This window comes from Lipotes vexillifer, unplaced genomic scaffold (assembly GCF_000442215.2).
Source record: "Lipotes vexillifer unplaced genomic scaffold, Lipotes_vexillifer_v1.1 scaffold1233, whole genome shotgun sequence".
NCBI lineage: Eukaryota > Metazoa > Chordata > Mammalia > Artiodactyla > Lipotidae > Lipotes > Lipotes vexillifer.
In genome coordinates, this window is record NW_006782167.1 from 1,654,291 (window position 1) to 1,679,289 (window position 24,999).

The 24,999-nt window shown below is 46.1% G+C and overlaps 1 protein-coding gene across 2 annotated transcripts in view; it reads left to right on the forward strand.

Moving 5' to 3' along the window:
- Positions 1-24,999, forward strand: part of MYOCD (myocardin) — a 91,367-nt gene that overhangs the window by 44,246 nt on the left and 22,122 nt on the right. For both annotated transcript variants that reach the window (XM_007455011.1, XM_007455012.1), the window contains exons 3-7: positions 179-234; positions 1,889-1,964; positions 4,408-4,569; positions 18,118-18,290; positions 21,286-21,411. In XM_007455011.1, the coding sequence (XP_007455073.1) occupies positions 179-234; positions 1,889-1,964; positions 4,408-4,569; positions 18,118-18,290; positions 21,286-21,411 (593 nt within the window). The remainder of the gene's footprint in view (positions 1-178; positions 235-1,888; positions 1,965-4,407; positions 4,570-18,117; positions 18,291-21,285; positions 21,412-24,999) is intronic.

Consider the following 24,999-nt stretch of genomic DNA (forward strand, 5'->3'; position numbering starts at 1 on the left):
GCAGGAAAGCTGGTGACCTCCAGGCCTCTCCTCTTCCATTGCTTGTGGCCTGATGAAGGCCATCACATGTCCATCACATCTCCACTGTGCACCGCTCGCCAAGCACACCGGCAAGCACCGCGATGCCACTCCCGGCCCCAAGCCCTCTCTGCTCACGTCTGGTGTCTTTCTGTTTCAGCCCTGAAAAGCCCACCTGAATTCCATGAGCAAAGAAAACGTTTGGATAGTGGCAAGGTAACTGTTTGCAAACTTCCCACCTTCCTGAACTCAGACTCCAGCCTCTGGATCTCTGAATGCTACGCTTGGGGGAAAGCGGGTAGAATTTCTCCTGCAAACTCAACCGATTTGCTGGTCCCCTCCCCGCACACCATGTGGAACCTTCCTCCTAGAAACTGAAAACTGTGGAAATGGGATCAAGAGTATTGGCTTTGAAGCTGCTATTTATGAGCTTTAAGAAAATGTCCCCCATCTTTCTGATGTCGGGGGTATCCCTGCAAGGATGCGGCGGGGGTCAGAGGGACATGGAACAGGGAGGTAAGGTGTGTCGGCAAGCTGCCCTCTCTTTCATGACAGGCTTTTCTCAGCAACAATCAGATTATTTTAAATCCAGTTCAGTGGTAGGGTAGGGCCTGCAGATACAGAGCTTATTCATGGCTATTTAAAGGCAAAAGGAATTCTGTTTATTTCTCTTTCTTTTAGCATTTGAGGGGGGGAAATCGGTGTATATTCCGTACCTTCAGAGCAGATCTCTGCAACTTGAATTTATCAATGCAGTAAGTGCTATTGAGCAAGCATCAGCAGTGTATGTAGAAGGAAAGGCCATTAGGTATCTTTGTCCTGGGATGTCTTAGCCTGGCAACTAGTGAGGGGAGGGGCTGGAAGAAGAAGCAGAGCTCTGGGACTCTCAGAGTCACTCGTGAGAGGCTGGGGTTCCTACTGCCTGCAGAATAATCGTCTTTCATCAGAACTGGAGTGATCTCCGGACTCCTCTCGGGGGCCAGTTAAGAGATTCAGGATAGTGGGATAAAAACCCAGAACTAGAAGTCAGAGCCCTGAGGTCCAGTTGCCCTGCCACAGCCAGCGCCATCCCTAGAGACAACTCCATCATCAAGAAAGCCATGAGACTCAGTAAATAACTCATCTCTAAGTGTCCTCCCAGCTTACAGTGGGTCTCAGTCTGCAGGATTTACATTTTCACGTCTTGAGAGAGAGATCAAGGGCAAAACAGGAGGGGGGCACATGTTATGTTATACTGGATGGATTGAGGTTACATTTCATCTCTGACTCTAGTTAATTTCTGACTCTTTTAAGAGGCAATGGAGGGCTTCCCTGGTGGCGCAGTGGTTGGGAGTCCGCCTGCCGATGCAGGGGACACGGGTTCGTGCCCTGGTCCGGGAAGATCCCACATGCCGCGGAGCGGCTGGGCCCATGAGCCATGGCCGCTGAGCCTGCACGTCCGGAGCCTGTGCACAACAGTGGCCACAACAGTGAGAGGCCCACGTACCGGAAAAAAAGAAAAAAAAAAAAAAAGAGGCAATGGAATAGAATTGGCTCTCATGCAAAAGCAGTGTAGTATCATCACAGTTTTATTAATATTTTATAATTAGGTACCTGCTTGGCCTTTAAGTGTGGAGCGCTGAGGTGGACCCAAGCTTTTGACCTCTTTATCTTATTTTTCCATCCTAAAATTATTAGAGGTTTTTGTGAGCCCTCCTTCATCAAGACGTAGGAGAACAGAGATATTTGCATGTTGCATTTGTCAAACAAAAAACAAACAAAAAGAGACTTTTTCCCTTTGAGAGAAAAGGGGTTTCTTTTAGAGTTAAAACCAGGTGACTCAACTGTATGAGGTCGATAGCAGAATTCATTCTGTGTTTGTTTCTGACAGGCTGAAGACACCCTGAAGCACAAGGTCAGAAACAGGTCCAACCGTGCAGACGTGGTGAAAATGCACATACTCCAAGGTAAGGTTGCCCAAAGTCATAAACTGGGGCCCATCAGTGGGAATGGGGCGTGGGCCATTTTCCAGGGTTCTTTGTCTCTGCACAATTGCTAACTGCCCTTAGAAGGAGTCCCCTGCCATTCCAAAGTGGTGGTTTTGAGCTCTCATCTAGTCATTTGAGGCCACGTAGACGGTCAAATTGGGAAGCCATATAGTGGCCAAGAAGTACCAGACTGGGCATTCATTCTGAGCTCTGCCACCTCCCAATTTTCTCTGAGCACATAGGGAGTGTCCAACATATATCAACTTCCTTTAAAATGTCCATCCTTCATACCAGTAATAAATGTCTAGTACTGTATCAAAAAACTAATAATCAGACATACAAAGATTTATGTACAATGATGTTTATCATGTAATTACTTTAAATAGTGACACACTGAAATCGGTGGGACATCAAAAAATAGTAGAGAGACTGAATAAATTATGCACCATCCGTGTGATTGAATAATTTGCAACTACCACAAATGAGGCTTTAGAAGAATCATGTTTTAATGAGAAAAGGCTTTTACAAAATGATGTTTAGTGAGGAGACCAGAAAACAAAACTATATTTACAGTCAAAATCAGGGAGGCAAAAATATATACATAAATTGTATTGGCTGTCAGATTCTATGATGAAAAAATACAGACTTACCAATAAATACTGTATAAGTAGTTAAGAAAGATGCCCAGTTATTTGAAACAGTTGACCCTAAGTGGGGAGTTTCCTAATGCTTTCACTTCTTTTGCATAATGTTTTAGCATTTTTCCATACTTACAACAATACGTATGTATAATATAATCAAGAAAGCATTATCTGTCGTATCAGGCCAGACTTGAATTAAAATATCAGGCTATGAACCACAGAAACCCCAAGTTTAATCTCTGTTGGTTCCCATGAAACCCACCCTTCCACCCCCACAGAAATTGGAAATTGGCCCCCTGGTGCACCAATGATCTGCTAGATTATAAATGACCCTTGCCCTCCAAGGGTTCATGGTCTGATTTTGGAAATAGCAGTATAAGATTAGGGACCAATGCTTGTAACTGCTGGGGGTAGTCGAAGCCGAAGGAAGCTGTAAGAACAGGAATCAGGAAGACTTTGTTAGGGCGGGGAAACAAAGTAAGCAAAGGTACAAAGGTGACCTCAGGAAGATGGGGGGTGGGGGGCAGAAGGTGAAGGACCAGGCTCGCTGGAGTGGTAGTTTGGGCATCAACCATCTCAGGTCACGTAGGGGGTGGATTCAGTTTCTGGCGAGCCTGCGAAACCGGACTGAGAGACGGATGGAGAGGACCGTCTTGGAGGGGATGCAAGAAAGGAGTGTTTTCTGAGGATGAATCCTGTATGGCTGTGCAGGATGGGTCAGAAAGATCCCTGAGGCAGGGGGTGTAGCAGAAGCCCTTGCACTGGCCTGACGGGTAGTTGGGAGAGGATTTGGGCTTAGAAACTTCCATTTTGGGGTTTGGAATATGGATGTTTTCTCCATCCCACATCGAGTGCTTTGCAGATGTAGCTTCTAAGCAAGTCTGACCTGTTGCAACCATGAGACATCCCTAGCCCTCCCCTGTGTGGAGATTTCTAGAGCAGCGGCCAGACACTAAGCCTGGGTTAGTAGATGGATATTAATAGAACAGTAGGACCAGGACGTCCGTAAAGGTCTCAACTTCTAAATTTGCAGAGTTGAGCGGAAAGCTACAAACTCTCGTGGAACCGTAACTTCCAGTCCTGCGTTATAGCAACCACTGGCTCACAAGATTCTCTTCCACTTTCTTGCACAGAAATAAGTCAGGGCCTCACCCAAAGAGGAATAGAGCGGTGACTCAGAGCTTGTCGGTGATCCTTCCCACCCTCCCAAAGATGAGAAACTGCCTGTTGGATAAATTCGATTTTTTAAAATCCCTGTTTAATTAGATATTCCCCCCCCCCCAAAAATTGTTTTTCTTTTACAACTGGACCTGGACATTTGAATCAGTTAGTATCACAACCTCAACAAGTCTAAAACTCTTGAGAAGTCATGCTTCTACAATTAATTGTAATAATAGATAATATCTACTGCCAGCTCAGCCTGGGCCGGGCAATATATAGACAGGATTTGCATGCAAATGCTATAGTTTAGTGTCAGCAAGCAATACAGGCCCCGTGGACTACTTACTTACAGAATCGCCAAATTGCACTTTTTTTTCCCCCCCAAATCCTCACAAAGCAAGTTTCTCTAACTCTTCTGTGCTCCTCTATTTGCCTTTATTTGGAAGTGTCTAGTCTTCGCTGCTAATCCATGTGAAATGAGGATGATTGCATTGAAAAATTATTAGGATGGTGGAGTACAATGTGTCAGAGTGTTTGGGTTACAAAAACAAAAACAAAAAAAAACCCCACAAAAATGACATCAAATTCTAGAGCTGACCCTTTTGATTTTAACCCCTTAGGCTCCACTGCAGAGAGATCCGTTCCAACTGCTCAGATGAAGCTGAAAAGAGCCCGACTTGCAGATGACCTCAATGAAAAGATCGCTCTCCGGCCGGGGCCCCTGGAGCTGGTAGAGAAGAACATACTCCCTGTGGATTCTGCTGTGAAAGAGGCCATAAAAGGTAGGTAGCACAAATGAATGACACGCTTCCCTCCGTGCTGAGGTCTGAGGGCAGCCATGGCTCTGAAATGCTGGGGCCCTGGGGGTGAAGACCTCTCACTAGACAAGAGTCAATCCATGGTTCGCTGTTCCAGAGTGTCCCCCATAACCCAAGGTCCGGGGAGTGAGGTAGAAACTGATACCCGCTCAGCCTCCAAAGTCAGGTTAACATAGACCAGTCTGGTTCTGCTCAAGCAGGTTGGGGAGCTGACTTGATTTTAAACCTCAAAACATCTTCCCTGCAAGGTTCCATCACTTTGGAGTCATGGCACACTCCGCCCTTCCTCTTTTAAAGGGGTGTAGACTGGCAGAGTGGGAAGAGCGCTGGACCTGAATGGGAAGACCTGGACGCTAAGCCCAGTTCGGGTGCTGTGGCTTGGGGCTTCCCCAGGTCCCTTCACTCCTCCAAGATGAATACCCAACCAGCCCAACTCATCAGCTCTCGGGAGTGAGGTGCAGTTCTTTAAGCACGTGAAAACTCTTTGACAACACACATGCGTGCTACAGGGCTTAAGTGCGGATACTGAAAGAGGAGACACAAACGTTAATTCTCTCATCAGCTGCGTAAAATCATTTTGTAGACCTTTGGAACAGTTGAAGCCACATGGATCCAAAGAGCCAGAGGGTCCTGAATTCATTCACAGAGGTGTTGAGGTGGAATCTGGGAAAACCGTGGTAGAAGGAAGAAAGGGAATCCTGGCATTCCCACGGGCAAATTACACTCTTCCAATGAAGCCTGCAAAAGCTCTAAGAATTACTGATATATAATAAGCAATGCACATTTACATGTTTTGACACATTGTCCAATATTATGCATAAAGATGCTTAAATGCTAAGTTCATTGTTAAACTTATCCACATTCTAAAATCTTGCACCCAACCAGTCAGAGGCCAGCCACATGAATTTTGTATTTGGAACCTGTAAATATGGGAGAATCAACTCTAGGGGAGACAGTATCCTCATCGCTGCCCATTAAATATCCCACCGTGGTTTTCTCTCTTCTTTACTCTCTCTGTCCACACTAAATATCCTGTGCCTTTGAACTTGGACTACCCCAGTCAACAGTGCACCATCCCCGTCTTTACTTTGATGAGATCTAGGACAGAAAAGGTCTCTATCGTGTATCTCTTATCATTTATTAAAACATTATATTTATTCCGTGCATGCAAATTTATCTTTGATTTTTATATGATAGGCAAAATATCTCATTTTAAATTGCCTTCTTTGGTTTATAGAGAGGTGATGTTTTTCCATGTGATTTTGTGTCATTGGCAATTCGTGGCTATTCCTTTTTTCTACTGGGCATTTTCTTCCCTCACTATAAAAGCTATTTATATATATTAAAAAAAAAAAAAAAAAAGCTAATCCTCCATCTGTCACAGGTATTACACATCCTTTTACCAGCATGTCCTTTGCCTTTTATTGTTGGCTTTTTTTGTTTGTTTGTTTGTTTGTTCGTTTCTGTCCTTTGCCTTTTGATTTCGTGTGTAGTGTATTTTACCTATAGCAGTTTTTAATTTCTGTATAGTGCAATCTCTTAATCTTTTACTTTGTAGCTTCTGAATTTGTTATTGCTTATCAAAAACACTTCCTACCTCAAGAATAGTTGTTCACCTATACTGTCTTCTAACATGTATATACGTCATTTTTATATTTCAGTCTTTACTGCATATTAAATTATTTCAGTGCACGGTTTAAGAGACAGGTCTAATTTTGTTTTTTCCACAACTTTAGTGGTGTATTTTATAATTTGTCTTAATATCTGTCTTCACAAGTTTCTTTACATTGGTCTGATTTTTCTAATGTTTCTTGGCTACTCTCACAAGTATATGGGGGGTGAAATTTAGAATCAGTTTACTATATTCCAACTTCGATCCTATTCGAATTTTGTTTGGGGTTGCGGTGAATTTATAGGTTAGTTTATGGTGCATTCATAGGTTTAAAATATATTAATTCTTCTGAGGCAGAAAGATAGTATCTCTTTTCACCTCTACAAGTCTTCTTTTATTTCCCTTGGGAAGGTTTTTTTAAAATAAATTCACATCAGTTATTACTTACGTACTGGAAACCTCTTAATTTTGCACATTTATTTTGTAACTGGGCGTCTTTGAAGATTTTCTTAATTGTTCTGATAGTATCTCATTTTATCTTTAATTGTTTGCATGGGCAAAATCACATCATCTACAGATAATGAAGGTGTGCCTCCTGTTTGTTTTCTCTTTCTGCCTTGGAGCACTGGCTGGTTGTTGAAAAGCAACATCATGGAATTATTAATAAATTACACAACATCATTTTAAAAGTTACATGCAGTATATTCATAATATAAATTCAATATAATTTTATGTATTTTATTTATAAGTTAAATATTTTATATGTAAATGACATATAGTATAATAGTATAATATACTATACAAATCTAATTATATATATTTTATCATATATAAAATATTTATATCACGTAGATATATATCTTACATATAAAATGATATGTATGAATTATATAAAGCACATATAATTTATATTATTTTGCATTATGCAATATTTCATTATATAATTAAAAATTATTGCTATATTACATAGTAGACAATTATTATTATTGGTACATTGCCAGTGCTTCACAAGCAATATTATATAATGTTATATATTTGTTATGTTGATGATAACATTTTTTTTTTTTTTGGCTGCGTTGGGTCTTCGTTCTGCGCACGGGCTTTTCTCTGGTTGTGGCGAGCGGGGGCTACTCTTTGTTGTGGTGCGCGGGCTTCTCATTGCGGTGGCTTCTCTTGTTGTGGAGCACGGGCTCTAGGCACGCAGACTTCAGTAGTTGTGGCACACGGGCTTAGTTGCTCTGTGGCACGTGGGATCTTCCCGGACCAGGGCTCGAACCTGTGTCCCCTGCATTGGCAGGCAGATTCTTAACCACTGCGCAACGAGGGAAGCCCAATGATAACATTTGTTGATTCAGTCTTCAGTGGGAATTCCTCTGGTCATTCACCTCTAAATATGACACTAACTTGTGCTAGAGGTAGATATTCTAAGGAAGTGTTTCTTTATTCTGTTCCACTAAGAATAGCTTGCAAGATGAATGCTGAGTTTTTTAAATGCTTTCAGCACGCATGAAAAGATGATCTTTTGGGCTTCTTTCTTTGATCTAGTAGCAATGTGGTATTGCTATCTTTCCTAATCATCCTTGCATTTCTGGAAATAAATCCTACTTGGATTTTTTTCCCTAGAAGTTGCTAGTATTTTACTTGAGACTTTACATCTCTTTTGTTGTTAGATGGGATAACAGAGGCTGCTAAACAAACCACAAAATTTCAGCTGCTTAACAACAGACGTTTATTTCTTGTTCATAAACAGTCCAGGGAGGGTTTTCTTTGATAGCAAACCCTTCAGGCACACAAGCTCCTTTGGTCTTGCTGCTCCACCATCCCCCAGAGCCAGGGTGGCAAACTTTTTCTTAAAGAATAAGCTGAGGTCTCTAAGCTGTCACAGCTACTCATCTCAGCTGCTGTAGTGGGAAAGGAGCCATAAGCAATATGTAAACAAATGGCCATGGCTGTGTTCCAATAAAACTTTATTTACAAAAACAGACAGCAGGCTCACAGGCCCTAATTTTGCCAACCTGTGTCCTACAGTCTCATCGTCCTCTGGATCTAGCCAGTGAAGAGGAAAGAAAAAATGAAAAGGTCCACCCACACATTTAAAAAGCCTCAACCTGGAGATGTACACATCACTTCCACTCACATCCCACTGTGAAAACAGTACACATGGCTGGCAGGGGTGGTGTTCCCTGGCTGAACAGCGATTTCACAGCAATATCTCTGTATTTCGGAAGGGGGAACCTAAAATCTGATGAAGAGCTTTTAGTTAAGAGTCTGAACAAGAGTCGTGCTGTGGGTACAAAAAAAAGAGCATCTGAGAGGTAACTGACGTTGCGTCATTAGATGACCAGTAGAATATGTCAGTGTGAACAGAAGGAGGAGTCAAAGATGACACCGAGGTTTCCCTCTTGGTCAGCTGAGTAAATGGCAGCCATGTATCAAGAGTGGAGGAGCAGATTTGGGGAGAGATGATGAATTCCCGTCTCAACTGTTGCAGCCGATAGGTCTGCAGGAACTCCAAGGGCAGGGATTCAATAAGCAGTAGGTTCTATCAAACTAGACTTCAGAAGAAAGTATTGGTCTAGAGCTGTAGACTTGGGAGACTTTAGTGTGTATGGTAATTTAAACTGATGGACCCGGTAAGATTGGCCTTTCATTTATTTAGTTCTTCATTTAATATTCATGGAGCATCTTCTATGTGTCAGACACTAGACAAACGTACAAAAATTTCTGCTCTAACAGAGCTTGTATTATAGTGCAGGAGACACAGACAACACACAAAACCCATAAATAATTATATATCCTAATAAAAGGTGATAGATGCTGTAAAAATAGAAGCTGTGCAGGGTTCAGAGAATCAGGAGTAGATGGGGTATGAAGGGGGAGCTGGGGATATGAAGGATGTATAAGAAGCAAAGAGGGCTAGGGGGCTCTCATGTAGGAATATGTAAGACAGAGGCAGGGATCTGTGAAGAATAAAGAGAAGGCATAGCTAGCGAAAGAGGTGGAGGATATAGGTTGACCTCATCCAAGGAACGTCCATGCCTCAGGCTCTCTAGCGGTACGTGAATTCCTATGGGCAAGGCCGTGGCACCCTGTGAAGTGTCATGGAGGCAGAGGGAGTTGCCCAGCGACCAGTTGTAGAGACGGCGCTCTGAGTAGCCCTTTCAGTGGTGGTGATGATGCCGACCCCTCACCTGTCTGACACTTCTCGGGGTCACATCATCCACCCTCGGTGAAGTGGTGACTCAGGGCTGTGGTTTTCTGTGTATCTTTCTCCTGGCATCTGTGTATTTTTCCTCCTCCGTGCACGTGCCTTTCCAGATGTGTTTACATTTTCCAGCTCCCTCTGCAGCTGTGCGTCTGTGTTTCTGCCAAGCCCTGAGAGAGACACTCATTGTCTCCCTCCCTCCCGGTTTTATTCAAGACCAACTTTTCTCCATCCCAAACATACAATAATCCAGAACCTCTCTCAGTGCAGGGAGGGAAGGATACTGTAAGACAGGGAGCCAGCCCCTACTCTGGGATTTTTCTTCTCTTTCCCAGATGTCCCACCTCTTGCATCAGCTGAATGACTGTAGCAAATCGTTTCCCCCCAAACCTTCCTCTCTTTTCTGGGGTGCCAGCTAGCCATCCGTCTTCCAGCCTGCAAGTTTATTTTCTGAGTCAGGTAGAATTTTACAGATTCCCTGGGGAGGAAACGTAGGCTTGTGTGACCAGAGTGACGCAATGTGGATGAAGAGGGGGCCTTGTGATTTTACTGACACAAAAGGAGGCTTGGGGCGCCTCGTGGCTACATCTCAGAACATACACCTGTTTCCCTGTTTCTCCTTCTTAGAAAACCTCTAACAGCTACTCTCTCTCAGGCCAGAACTCCAAATACAACAAGTATAACATTATGTGGGAGTGATGATTTACGAGAACAGAAACTGTACACTGGGGTTGAGCCTGGGTTTGTTCTGCTTACACGTGGTCATTGTCACTTAGCATCCCTCAGTTTTGAGAGCCCTACTCCAAGCTTGTTAATCCTCTCTCTGGTCATCCGGGTTATCTTCTTAACTTGCCAGGAGCATCCCTTAGGTACCAAGGAAGCTGGCTTCTGCTTGGGTAAAAGAGAAACGCAGCTGGCTTTCCCAACTCTTCAAACAGTGGACGGGTCCTGGCAAAAGATCCTGCGCTAGTCTTTGCTCACCTATAAGCCCAAGGCTCAGACTTTATAACTAAACAGAACAAAAGTTCTTGTTTACTAAGTATCCAGTCATTCTTCAGAGACTCTGGAAGTCTGACCACTCTCCAATCATGCGTTTTTAAGACAAATAGACAATAACCATGGCCCTAAGGCAGATGGTAGCGTCGTTTGCTTTGGCATAACTTTCTCGTGGACAAAATCTGTCATTCCATAATGAGAAATTATTTCCAAAGTGTGAATAATCCTTGGGGGAAAGAAACACATGGAGGCATATGTGATAAATACTTTTCTGAGGAAGGTTCTGGAAAGGGGGTGGGAAAAGAGAAGTAGGAAGCCAGTAGCTTTGAGGGGGGCGGTGACAGGGAGGAAAGTTAGGGTGCTCTGAGACAGTGCTAATGTGTCTTTGCCCACCTAAGAATTTGTTCCTGGAGAATGAGCCTCGAAAGCTGTTACAGGACAAGTGTTTATGCAGCTGAATTGTTTTTCACAACTCGTGCGTTCCTAGCATCAGGGTCTATCTAGAGACTTAAAGCCAATTTCTAAAGTGCCTGGGATCTGTTCCTCCAAAATTCCACTTTCATCTATTGTCATCCTAAAGGCATCTGATCCCCTTCGAGGGCAGTAGGTTCGGTCTTTGTTGGACAACGTAATCCGTCGCCTCCAGCCTGTGGTATCTTCAGTGTACTGAAATCTCTTTAGGCAAGAACCACTTTTAAACTATAGCTACTGTCACCTGACCACCTCCTGCCTTAGGAAGTGGATTTGGCTTCAGTCTCTTCCAGGAGGACATTAGGAAGTCTCATCATGAATTAAAATAGCTGTCATGCGAGCACCGCTCAGGCTTGCAAACAGATAAGCGAGCGAAGTTTGTTCTCACATTCCCACCCCATGCTTTCCAGGCCCTGGTGTGGGTCCCGGCGGAAAGGTAACCAGGACTCTAGCGATCGCATTTTCATCTTGGAATTTTAAATGTTTATGCAGAGGAAAGTCCAACTGACTCATTCATCCAATCACTTCCGAGAAAGAGGGGGAAAGCGCCGAGTCGCCAGGCCGAGATCCCCAAGGGGCCAGTGCCCAGAGACAGCCCCATGGGCATAGCCTGGGGGTGAGTCAGGGCTTCCAGAAGCAGGTCCTTGTCATCACAGCGCCTGACGTGCCTCCAGGGACAACAGCCAGCACCCTACTCTCCCGCAGCGGCCAGTGAGCCCCGCGCCCGCCGTGGGGGATTGGAGCAGGGGCCCAGGGTCCCAGCACAGAGCCAACAGACTTTGCTTGTTCCTGAAGCAGCCAGATAAGGTGAGCCCGCCTTGAACCAGGCAGGAGAGGGGGGAGCGCGCAGCCTTTCCCGTGACACTCCTCCTGCCCTGGGGAAGGTCTGTCTTTGCTTTCCCGGGAGGAACCTCTCAGTGTTTCTGGCTCCAGAGTTGGGCTGACCTTTGCAAAGCTGACCACAGGATAAACTGCCTCTTGGGTGGTCTTTGTTTTATTTATTTTTTATGTTTTTTTGCGGTTCGCGGGCCTCTCACTGCTGTGGCCTCTCCCGTTGTGGAGCACAGGCTCCGGACGCGCAGGCCCAGCGGCCATGGCTCACAGGCCCAGCCACTCCGCGGCACGTGGGACCTTCCCGGGCTGGGGCACGAACCCGTGTCCCCTGCATCGGCAGGCGGACTCCCAACCACTGCGCCACCAGGGAAGCCCCCCTTTGTTTTATTTTTGATCGTGGTGAACTTGAGACAAGCAGACACTGCTACCAAAAACAATAATAACAACAACGGCAGCTAGAAATGACTGGACACGTGTGCATCAGGGACCATGTGAATAACATATAAAACATGTAAAGCGCAGTGCTTTTTACGTGCGTTATTTTAATCCTCAAAACCCCGAGAGGTGACTATGATGATGTTTCCCATTTGATAGATGGGGAAATTGAGGCTCTAAGAAGTTGAGTAATTCATCGACAGTCACTCCACCACTGAAGTGGTAGGACCAAGAAACAAACCAACCTGTCTGGCCCACACTGACCACACTGAACACCACGTACCTCAGCTCCAAAGGAAGCCACTGCCACGCTCTCGGGGGGCCTCTTGCTGCCACCGTTCTCATCAGCAGGGGCTGAGCCTAGTGTGGGCTCATCTATCTGCCCTGTCGCTCACCTTCTGGCCTCGCAGTCAGAGATCCAAGCCCTTTGTGGCGCTGGGGGACTGGCAGGGCCCCCCGTGGTCGGCTCTCTGAGTGTGGACAGCCTCTGAGTGGTCCTCAGTGTGTCTGTCGGCTTATTCTGACCTGTTACAACATGCTTTTTAGAAACTAGATGGGAGTCATTTGGGGGGCCTTGGTCTTCACCCTGTGTTTGTTCATTCAGGTGTGAACAACCACCCTGTACGTGGTTGCATGTATTCATGGCTTCTTCATGTATGGGGTTGCATGTACTCATGGCTTCTTCATGTACGTGGTTGCATGTACTCATGGCTTCTTCATGTACGGGGTTGCATGTTCTCATGGCTTCTTCATGTACGGGGTTGCATGTGTCCATAGCTTCTTCATGTACGGGGTTGCCTGTGTCCATGGCTTCTTCATGTACGGGGTTGCATGTGTCCATGGCTTCTTCATGTACGGGGTTGCATGTGTCCGTGGCTTCTTCATGTACGGGGTTGCATGTGTCCGTGGCTTCTTCATGTACGGGGTTGCATGTGTCCGTGGCTTCTTCATGTACGGGGTTGCATGTGTCCGTGGCTTCTTCATGTACGGGGTTGCATGTGTCCGTGGCTTCTTCATGTACGGGGTTGCATGTGTCCGTGGCTTCTTCATGTACGGGGTTGCATGTGTCCATGGCTTCTTCATGTACGGGGTTGCATGTGTCCGTGGCTTCTTCATGTACGGGGTTGCATGTGTCCGTGGCTTCTTCATGTACGGGGTTGCATGTGCCCGTGGCTTCTTCATGTACGGGGTTGCATGTGTCCGTGGCTTCTTCATGTATGGGGTTGCATGTACTCATGGCTTCTTCATGTACGGGGTTGCATGTACTCGTGGCTTCTTCATGTACGGGGTTGCATGTTCTCATGGCTTCTTCATGTATGGGGTTGCATGTGTCCATGGCTTCTTCATGTACGGGGTTGCCTGTGTCCATGGCTTCTTCATGTACGGGGTTGCATGTGTCCATGGCTTCTTCATGTACGGGGTTGCATGTGTCCGTGGCTTCTTCATGTATGGGGTTGCATGTACTCATGGCTTCTTCATGTACGGGGTTGCATGTACTCGTGGCTTCTTCATGTACGGGGTTGCATGTACTCGTGGCTTCTTCATGTACGGGGTTGCATGTGTCCATGGCTTCTTCATGTATGGGGTTGCGTGTACACATGGCTTCTTCATGTATGCGGTTGCGTGTACTCGCGGCTTCTTCGTGTATACTGTTGCGTGGACTCACATCTTCTTCGTGTATACAGTTGCATGTACTCATGGCTTCTTCCTTGACTTAAGCAGAGGAACCTCTTTAAATGATTGATGTCACTTGCAAAGTGGATGCCTCGAAGCTGTGTGTCTCCATGAACTGGATCCTAAAGTAATCCACGCCGGTGGCTGGGAGAGTTACTTCTTCATCCTTCCCACAGCAACTCTGCTCATCACCACCCTGTAACTTCCCTTCTGCGCCCCGCAACTCTTGCCAGGTGCCCTCCCCCTTTCTGTCATCCTGTCCACCGTCATTTCAGGCTCAGCTCCATCCCACCTCGTCTGGGAGTGAGTGCCTGGACGACCCACGTCTCCATCCCCTTTGTCTGCTAGCCACCAACAGCACCCACCAGGCAGTCTAGTCCTTGACAGGTTCTCCGGTTATGTCCCGTGCAGATAGATGGATAGCATCCTTCTCGTGGTTTCCGTATCTTCACCATACTGTATCTGATTATACCTCTGCTTCTGTCTACTCCTCTCTGAGTGGGAAGGCTGGAAGTGAACCAAATAGTTGAGGAATGTTCCATCCAATTCTGGGGAAAATGGGACTGGTTACCAACTCCTTTATTCCAAGCACTCTACTTCTAGACGTTTCCACATCATTCCAGGCAGGTGCCAAAGTGAAAAGGACACGCTGATTTATGGCCACAACAGCAGGGCTTCACAATCCTCCCAGTCCCTTTTCTGAGACAGTGGCAATGAGATCGAAGTGATCGCCTGCCTTCTTTCTTCTCACAGTCAAGATGTCACGTTCAGTCCTTCAGATCTCAAAAACTCGAGTAAAAGATGTGGAGGATGGAGCTGTCCTTAGTACGTGTGTGCCGAAAAAGAAATGGACGTTGGCCGATTTCTACGCTACCCCTCCCCACTGCCACCAACCCAGTGGGTCTTGCGATGTTCCCTAAGTAACATATATCTGTTGACCTCCCGGGAGGGAAATTGATTTTGCCTCCCCCTCTGCTGGAGGCTCTGAGCATACAAAGGCTGGGCCTGTGTCTTAGCTCGGTCTCTAAAGAACTGGGGGACCTGGATCTCGCAATATCCTCGTCTGCAAAACAGAGATGAGAGAATGTGGTCCTTCCTCTGACTTCCTGGACCGTTCTAAGGCCTAACACAAGTTGATTGCTTCTGTTACTGCTGCCACTGCTAAGTGAACTGCTGATGCAAACCACTGTTTTTATCATGTTATCTTTCCCCTTGAAACTATTGAAGGGAGATAGTTGGGGAATTAAGAGAGAAATTTTCTCTCTTTCTCCCATCCCCGTCCTTCTTGTAACATTTCCATGCGTGCTAGAATGCTCGGACAGCTTTGCAGTTTGGTTAATTCCCTCTCATTTGCACGCGTTTGGGACATGATCCTCGATGGGGTGGAGGTGGCAGGGGGCAGGGGCGTCTTCTTTGTCACATGAAGTGTCAGATCACACAGAGAAGATCCATACCGTTCAGACTGAAGGAAGTGGGGAGGGAGTGTAAGATGCTACAGCTCTCCCACGGAGGGTCCTGTTGGGCAGGGCAGGCTGGCTGCCCCCAGGGGCTGGTATGGCCACACGCAGGGCTCTCTGAGTTGGTCTTGCCTCACGGTCTACGCCAAGTAAATCCCAATGAAATGCTGTGGCTTCTGAGGTGGGGAGGGCTTAACACCCACTCCCCCCCACCAAATCCCATCCCCACCTGGCCTTGAACAATACATGTCATCTTTTCAACAGGGACAAAACCTTTAATTCCACAACTAAAAGTGGGACTTGAAATTTCAATGAAAATGTGGTTTCTAAAGTAAAGAAATTAACAGGTTGTTTACAATGGAAGCGTATTCATGGAGGCTCCTGGAAGGACCTTCCTGGGAAGATCACAGGCACATGATCCCCTGGAGAAAGGGAAAATGGTATATAAATTCCTTCACGTTGTGTGAAAATGACAGAGCGAGGCTTCTTTGCAGAGCCCCGGGGTGGGGGTGGGGGGTTGCTGTAAGAAAAGAAGGGAAGGGTGCGAGCTAGCTCTGGACCTTAAAATAGAGAGGGAGGGAGGTGGGAGAGACCAGATGGGAGAGAAAAGTGACCCCTGATTGCAAAGAAAAAGTTGACATTTGTCAAATACCCGATGAAAGCCCTTTCTGTTAGAAAATGAATAGGCTTCTGATGCAAATATAGGAAAATACTGGCATATATTTATTTCAGGTGATTCACATGTTTTATATTATTCTCTGTACTTTTCTATTATTTCAAAATTTTTATAGTTAAAGATAAGGGCCCCTTGGGAAATAAAAGTTGGAAAACAAAAAGTTCCCATTCATACAATGAAATACTGTGTAGCTGTTACCAAAATATTGAGGAAGATCTCTATGCGTTCACATGTAAAGATCTCCAAGATACACTGTAGGGTGAAAAAAGCAAGTTTCAGTACAGTGTCTTTCACTCAGTCCTGTCTGTTTGAAATGCTTTTTAAATATGTGCGTGTCTTGTTGTATGGATAGAATTAAGTCTAGAAGAGGGAATAAGTCATTAACGGAAGTAGGATTGTTATGTACCTTGTTATGTACATTTCACATGGTATGAATTTTCATAAGTAAACATTACTTCTGTAATCACAGAAAAGTAATAATGACTTTTATAACTAATCCTCGAAACCAAGGAGCAGCAACGCTGGTCCCCAAGCCTTTCCAGGTTAGCAGGCTGCCCAGCGGGCCAGTGACTGGAGTTCCCACCTGCCCTGTCCTTGTCCGGCCTCTCTCCTGATTTGACACTTGCGTGTCTGAGTGAGGGTCCATGACAGATGCCAGCAGTGGTGGTGATGACAAGCCCCAAACCACATTCATTCCATTACTTCCAGCTCCTTGGCCTTTCCAGTCTCCACAGTGAGAGCTCCTCTCTCTTATCTGCCCCAAGCCTGAGTCAAAAGTTCTTGTCAGTGTAACTGCAGAATACCAAGCTGGAAACCTTGCTGATAATACATAAATTCCTTTCGAAGAGCTGTGCCTGCAAGAGGGTCACAAGAGCTGTGTAGCCTCAGCACATTTTGTACTGTGCATTTGGATAATAAGCCAGAGGAGATTTGGCAATTAAAAAACATAAGGGAGGGACTTCTCTGGTGGCACAGTGGTTAAGAATCTGCCTGCCAATGCAGGGGACACAGGTTCGAGCCCTGGCCCGGGAAGATCCCACATGCCGCGGAGCACCTAAACCCGTGCGCCACAACTACTGAGCCTGTGCTCTAGAGCCTACGAACCACAACTACTGAGCCCGCGTGCCTAGAGCCTGTGCTCTGCAACAAAAGAAGCCACTGCAGTGAGAAGCCCGTGCACTGCGACAAAGAGTAGCCTCTGCTCACTGCAACTAGAGAAAGCCCGCGTGCAGCAGCGAAGACCCAACGCAGCCATAAATAAATAAATAGAGAGATAGATAGATAGATAGATAAAATCACAGTACTATAAATGATCAAAATGATTAAAAAAAATCACATAAGGGACATATAAGGATGTCACGATAGTCCCACCTGGTCTGGTAACCCCACTCCCCAAGCCAGTGTCTGGGTTTCCCTCCCAAGACCACGCAGGCTGCTGGGGAGGAATCTGAGCACGTGTGATTCGCTGGGGATTTCCAAAATAGAGACAAAGATGAGAGGAATAACAACAAAATCCAAATAATAAAAATAAATAAAGATCACGCTCCAGTTTCTGAGACACGGTTATGGCTTTTATAAACAGATATGCGTTCGTTGAGTGGGGCTTTGGGACATTCTGGTGACATTAGCTCTTCTGACACTTAGGAATTTAAACTTAGGAGCTCCCTGGCTTCTCCTTAATAGCAAAGTTTGCGAAACATTTTGTGCCGGTTGCCCCGCTTTATGTTTGAACACGATGCAGATGGCCCGCTGTCATTTCAGTTTCACCTCTCGTCGTAAAGCCCCAGGGAGACAGGGACCTTCTCCTGCACCCGATGGCCCCTGTTCTTTCTTTCATCTTCCTTGTTGTAGCTTCAGAAGGATAAGGGCTCACATACAAAATGTGCAGGAATGGATCAATCTGAAAATGAATTTTAATAAATGATGATAGACCTTTAATATGTCACTCATTCATCCCTGCCAAACGTGTCACTTTTATAAACACATGTTCCCCTGTATGGAGTAAATAGAGAGGAAAGCAAGTCATTTTAAATATATCTCCACTCCTACCTTGAACTGGAAACATCTAAGGAGGTAGGTAAGTGCTCCTAATAGGGATGGCACACTGACGCACTGCCACTGACCCAGTTCTTCTTGGCTTTCACTCCCTCAGGTAACCAGGTGAGTTTCTCCAAATCAGCGGATGCATTTGCCTTTGAGGAGGACAGCAGCGATGGGCTTTCTCCGGATCAGACTCGAGGTGAAGACCTCCAGGGCTCAGCAGGATCCCCCCCAGACATGAAAGCTACAGAGACCCCTTTGGCGGGTCCTCGGGGAAAAATCCAGGTAAACAAACCACATCTCAGCCTGTCACCTCTTCAGTCTTGAAATCAGCAGTGCTGAGGTTGTTTTGCTTAGCGACCCCAGAGATGTCTCTTCATGGCACGTCATCTTGATGTTTCTTCTCACCCTATTGGGTCCAGGGGTCTGTGTGTAAGGGCAAAAGCTTCCAGATAACACCGAAAGAGAATCCCCAGAAATATGCCCTTTTGACTTATGTTTTCAGTGTCTACTCTGTCAAGTAGATCTCATTTATCTCCACTTTTAGGGACAAGGTAGAAATGAGGCTCTCCAAGATGAGATGACCAACCAACAGTCTCCTGGAGAGAAAGGGTCTCAGCAGGACTGGTTTCAAAGCCCACGGTCTTTCCAGGCACTGAGTTACCACCGTAGGACCCTGGGGAATGGGGAGCAGAAGGCGCTGATTGGCTACAAAGCTGGAGCCCCGAGCCGGTTGTACCCTTAGCAGGCGTCTACCTACCGAACCCCTGGAGCAAGGACCACTTCCAGCCCCAGCCCAAACATAGCATTCCCCTTTTTCTGGACAAATCCACAGATTGTCGAGATGTGAGAAATGGATATTGCACGTACTGTTAAAAGCACATTTATAAGGAGCAGTATAATGATAACTAACAACATCTACTGCCATTATTAAGTGCCCACTGTGTACCAGGGCCAGTGCTAGGCACCTTGCAAGCGTCTTCTGTTAGATGTTACGGAGAAGGAAGTGAGGCTGAGTAGCTGTGTGGCCCCAGGAGCATGCAGGGCCCCCCACCAACACCTGGAGCTCCCCCTCTGTAAGCCATACCCAGGCTTCCTGGGACCTTTCCTCGGCCTGGCAGGATGGTATTCCCAGAGCCCCCAGAGGAGATGAGTGTGAGGTCCGCACAGGAGGGGGAGGGGTTGCACTCGTGGGACAACGAGATGTGAATCTTCCACCACATCCTGGCTCTGGAGAGAACCCTCCGACCTCAGCCCCTACCCTTCCGGAAGAGTTTACTCCTCTTGGCCTCACAGGAATTATTCGATGACTTGAAATCAGATATTTTATATTTATGATGTATATTTTATTAACACATATTATTTTATATATTTTAATTATATAGAGATATCTCATTTTGATTATATATGGATATTTTATATCTGTGTGTACTTGTAATTTTTTTAATTGAGGTATAATTGACAGATACCATTATATTAGTCTCAGGTGTACAACATAATTGTTTGATATTGTAAATATTGTGAAATACACAATGTATACAATGTAATCAGGTGTACAAAATAATTGCTTGATATTGTATCTAGCTTACATATTGTGAAACACACGTGTATTGTGAAATACACGTGTATTTCACAATATGTACGATGGATACAATATATCATTGTATGTATTGTGAAATGATCACCAGGGTAAGTCTAGTTCACATCCATCTCCACACATGGTTACAAATTTTCTTTCTTGTGATGAGGGTCTTTAAGATCTACTCTCTCAGCAACTTTCAGAGAGACAGTACAGTATTGTTAACTATGGTCACCATGCTGTACATTACACCCCCAGGACTTATTGTGTAGCTGGATGTTTGTACTTTTTAAACCGTATTAGATAATGTATTTGAAAACATTTTTACACTGTAAAGCATGCAAGGATCAGGGACAGTTTCAGGAATTATTTATCACGACCCTGTTTCCTGAAACTGTGCTGTTACCGGTCGTTGTCAGGCCTTTCTTCACTGCATCAGAACAAAGCCAAGGCTGCCCAGGAGGAAATGTGGAACAGGAGGGAGACAGGAGACAGAAAAAGCAGAGCCAAAAGAGCCGTACGTTTATTGTGCAAGAGTTTATAATCAAAGCATTTTTCCTTCTCCTGCATCCCGCAGCTGGTCTTTGCAGCCCAACTTCTTTGATAACATCAAACAGTACATCAGACCATTTGTATCTTATTACTCTGACAGTAAATTCCTCAGCTTCTGATTTAAAGATGCTTTGGGGAGAAGACGCATTCTTTTCTTTTTAACCCTCGGAGCGGGGCAAAAAGGGAACAAACACCGAGCAATGCCAAGCAAAATGCAAAAATCATCTTATGTCAGCTCATCCGGCAACCTCATGTGACAGATGAGGGCACAGGCTCTGAGAGAAAAGGATGCTACAGACCTTTGATAGGTGCCGGGGCTCAGGGAAGGGCTGAGCTGCTCGGGGAGATCGTGGAGCAGCCCCTGCCCCTTTTTCAAAGTCATGGCCTAGGATTTTAGGGGAAAGAGAGAGGGCACCTGGTCCATTTCAGAGTCCTCTGCATACGGGAACATGCCTCTCATAAAGGTTTTCCTGATACTACACACACACACACACACACACACACACACTTACATATACACACATGTACATATACACAGACATACACACAGACACACGTATACACACAGACACACGTGCAAAGGGATACATATATATATGCAAACATACATTACATAGGCATACACACAGACACACAGAGAGACACACATGCACACAAATACACAGAGACCCCGATGCGTACACACACATACACATACCTACACAGTTTCCCTCCATCTGCTAACCTTCGTTTCATCTAACATTTTTGTTGTCCTACTTTCCCCCAAAGTTCCTACACCCACTTCTCCCACTTCCTCTCTTTTTCAATCCCACTGTCAATTCCAACAGGTAGACCTAGCCGCAGGTAGGTGGAACCCTCACCCAGGGTGACCAGATGTCCCAGTTTGCCTAGAACAGGCCAGTCCTATACCTGTCCGCTGGAATAATTATTAATCATCCCTGCTTTCTCTCTTAAAAGTGTCATCAACTGGATAACAAATTATATACACGACTCCTCCCGCTGGAGGACGGAATCTGATGTTCCTGAGATAAGAAGCTAGGATTAACACAGCAGACCTCGGGGGTGGGAGTGGGAGGCTCTACCACAACATTTCCACGTCACACAGTCTTTACTCCTGCATCCTAATAATGCTAAACTTTGGATTTTTAGGATCTTATTTCTGGCTCAGAAAATGAAAGGAATGACTCGGCCCCCCAGCCCGGCAACCAGTCAGACCCGGGGAAGCAGGGGCTTGGCCCCCTGGGCAACCCCGTCCCTGTACACGCTGCTGTCAAGGTAAGGTGGGCCGGCCTCCACGCCCGTCTGAGCACTCAGCTCACAGGGCCAGCGCGGGGCAGGGAGTGCTGAGTTAGGTCTGTCAACAGGGGGAGAGTCACACGGACCCATGGACGTGTTCAGTCCACTGGGAGCATCGCAAGACAGGAGTTGAGACATGGGCCATCAGTGTATATGGACCAAGATGTTCTTGCCCAGCAGGGGTCTCCCCTGCAGACGAAGACCCCTGCTGGGCAATGTTTGCCCTTCTTTGGGATCACAGCTCAGCCCGCCTATTCCTGACTTAAAAGGCTTCATCAGCTCGGCCTAGAGATAGACACGACTGACTGCAGCGCACACAGGCTTTGTATGTGGCGTAAAACAGGTGTAGGGCAGCTGCATTTTATGCAAGGGAAGCAAACCTGAAGGCCTTGCTTACAGCAAACCCTATATCATTCAAGCCAGTCTCCCTATGGAAATAAAGACAAAGCGGAGGGTTACACTCACAAGAGACACATAACTACGAGCACGATCACATAGTTTTGGTTTAAATTTCTCAGGATTATATCTAATAGTTCACAGAGTACTTTCTCCTCGGTTAACTGCCTGGTAGTCATTTGACTTTCTTCGTTTTATCCCAAATAACTTCTGATTGATTTGGGGGCATGTTTGCTCAGCTCTAAAGCCACCGCTTGATGCTGAGATGATTCTTAAGAAACGTTTTTTGAAAAGCTTGTAAATTGAGTTAGAATCAATGCTAAAGTAACGGTGCCCACCCACTGCCCCCTCCACTGCATGTACACAGAAGTGGTTTTCATCTTATAAATGGATGGCGGGTATTTCTGATTCCCAGTAAAGCTCCCCAAACTGCAGTGGCTTAAACCCAGCCTACAATCCACTCAGCTCAACAGCGTTGAAAATAAGTGGCTATTGATGAATTTTGTTCACTGCAGGTGGAGGGTGGAGGGGATGATTCAGTGATTTCTAACGTCGTGTGCCAAGAGAAATTGCATCAGTATTTCTACCAAAGTATTTAAATTCTGCCTAATGCAAATGAGCAAAGCCTTCAGCCTCTTGGTACTAAGGGAGTATAATAGTTGCCCTGAGGAAGGACAGTCAGTTTCAACGAGGAGCAGGGTTGATAACCAGCTGGTCCAGCAGGACTGGCTGTTTACGTGAAAGCCAACAGCTCTTCTGACTGGTCAGTGCCTGTGGGTTCTCAGCTGATGAATATTCATCATCTCTAAGCTAGGAGGCTACTAGAGGGCTTCTCAAAGAAGGAAGCAACCCAGCTAGGGAAAAACATCTCTGCCCTATCGACTGCGTAAGCTTCACATAAGGCCATTGAGAGCATGCACAAGAATACTCTTTGAAAACTGTAAAATCCTCTATAAGAGAACGGTGCTCACATCTCAGGCTCCAAGTAGTGCATATCAGGTTGAATAAAACATGATTCCTGGGCTTCCCTGGTGGCGCAGTGGTTGCGAGTCCGCCTGCCGATGCAGGGGACACGGGTTCGTGCCCCGGTCCGGGAAGATCCCACATGCCGCGGAGCAGCTGCGCCCCTGAGCCATGGCCGCTGAGCCTGCGCGTCTGGAGCCTGTGCTCCGCAACGGGAGAGGCCACAACAGTAAGAGGCCCGCGTACTGCAAAAAACAAAAAAACCCCCATGATTCCTGCCCTTAACGAGCCTACAATCTAGTTTGATATCACAGCCACCACTAGTCCATATGGGGCTTTGAGCAAGTAAGAAAAATGTGCCCCAAAGGACTTGAATAGACATTTCTCCAAAGATAAACAAATTGTCCAACAAGCACACAAGAAGGGGGTTCCATGTCATTCGTTGTCAGGGAAATGAAACTCCAAACCACGACAGAATACCACTTCACACGAACTAGAATGGCTAAAATTTTAAAAATGGAAAATAATAAGTGTTGATGAAGGTGTGGAGATATCGGCGCCCTCGTGCATTGCTGATGGAGATGTAAAATGGCGTGTCTGCGTGGAATGCAGTTTGGTGGTTCCTCAATAAATTAAACACGGAATGACCATGTAACCCAGCAAATTCCATTCCTAGGTACACACCCAAAAGAATTGAAAACAGGTGTTCCAACAAAAACGTATGCGGGAATATTCATTGCAGCTCTATTCGCAATAGTCAAAAGTTGGAACTAACCTAAATGTCCATCAAGTGAAGAATGGATAAACAGAGCATATCCATGCAATGGAAGATTATTCAGCCAGAAAAAGGAATGAAGCACTGATTCTTGCTACAACGTGAATGAACCTTGCAAACATGCTGCATGAAAGAAGCCAGACACAAAGCACCACACAGTGTCTGATTCCATTTTTATGCAGTGTCCAGAATGGGCACATCCATGGAGACAGTAAGCACGTTAGTGGTTTCCAAGGGAAGGAGGGGCTGGGGAGTGACTGCTTAATGGGGATGGAGTTACTTTTTGAGGTGATGAAAATGTTCTGTAACTGGGTAGCAGTGATGGTCGCACCACATTGTAAATGTGCTAAATGCCACTGAATTGAAAATGGTGACTGGAGATTTTTATGTTCCTTGTATTTTACCGTAATGCAGAAGGAGAGTCCCCTTCCCCAGGTGGCCACAGCCCCCCATCAGGGCCAGTAGCCTCGGAAGCAGACCTGGGGCTGGATGTCCATCTCCCTCCCCCCTCAGCATGGTCTGCAGCAGTGTGACCGTTACGGGGCAGCCTCAAGTGTCATATGAGACATGCAGAGGAGAGACCTCACTGTGGATTAGGAAAGGCTTCCCAGGTGAGCCAGGGTTTGAGCCAGCCTCGAAGGATGAGCGGACGTCAGACAGCAAGCAGAGGAGGGAGTCACAGATGGCAGAAAATGACAAGGAAAAGAGTCAGGAGGGGTAAGCCATTGGAGAGGAGTATGTTTAGGCAGCTTGGTGATGGTCTCCTTTGCAGGCTGGAGTTTGGACTTCAGTGTGCCGTGCAGGATGGACAAACTCAGTGCAGGTGGCTTGGGGGGCATGCTGCGTGCCCGGTGCAGTATGTATGTGAATTCGAGGCAGAAGGCCTTTAGGAAGTCGTGCCCTCTCTAGCTGCAGGCCCCACCACTCCCTCTTGCCTTACACTAACTTGCTTTGTACATTCATGCCCAAGTCTTAAACCACTGGATTTGGGATCCAGGTCTGCTTTAGAAAGATGACTGTGCTCCCCTTCTATTGGCCATGCAGTTCTAGAAAGAAAACAGAAGCAAACCCACAGCCTTAGTATCCTCTGGTGTCAAAAGTATGAAACTGTACAGTTCCAGGGATTTGGAGTTCCATGGGTTCAGCGGCCTTTGCCCCTCACTATCCAGGGAAAATGGTCTGATTTTTGTACCTTCTAAAATGTTCAGAGTCCCTATGTTAAGGCGACAGATAGAGAAAATGCCTTAGCGCCTGACTTAATTGCTAGACTCAGGGCTGCAGCTCCCTCAGACGAGCAAGTTCTAGGAGTGGGAGCGGAGGCTGCACCGGAGCAAAGCAGGGCAGAGCTGACTGTAGGAGCCCTGCAGAAACTCTCCCAAGTGCAGAACACTGATTCATTACCTGGAGCACTAACAGCTGAATGAGCAGGGAAG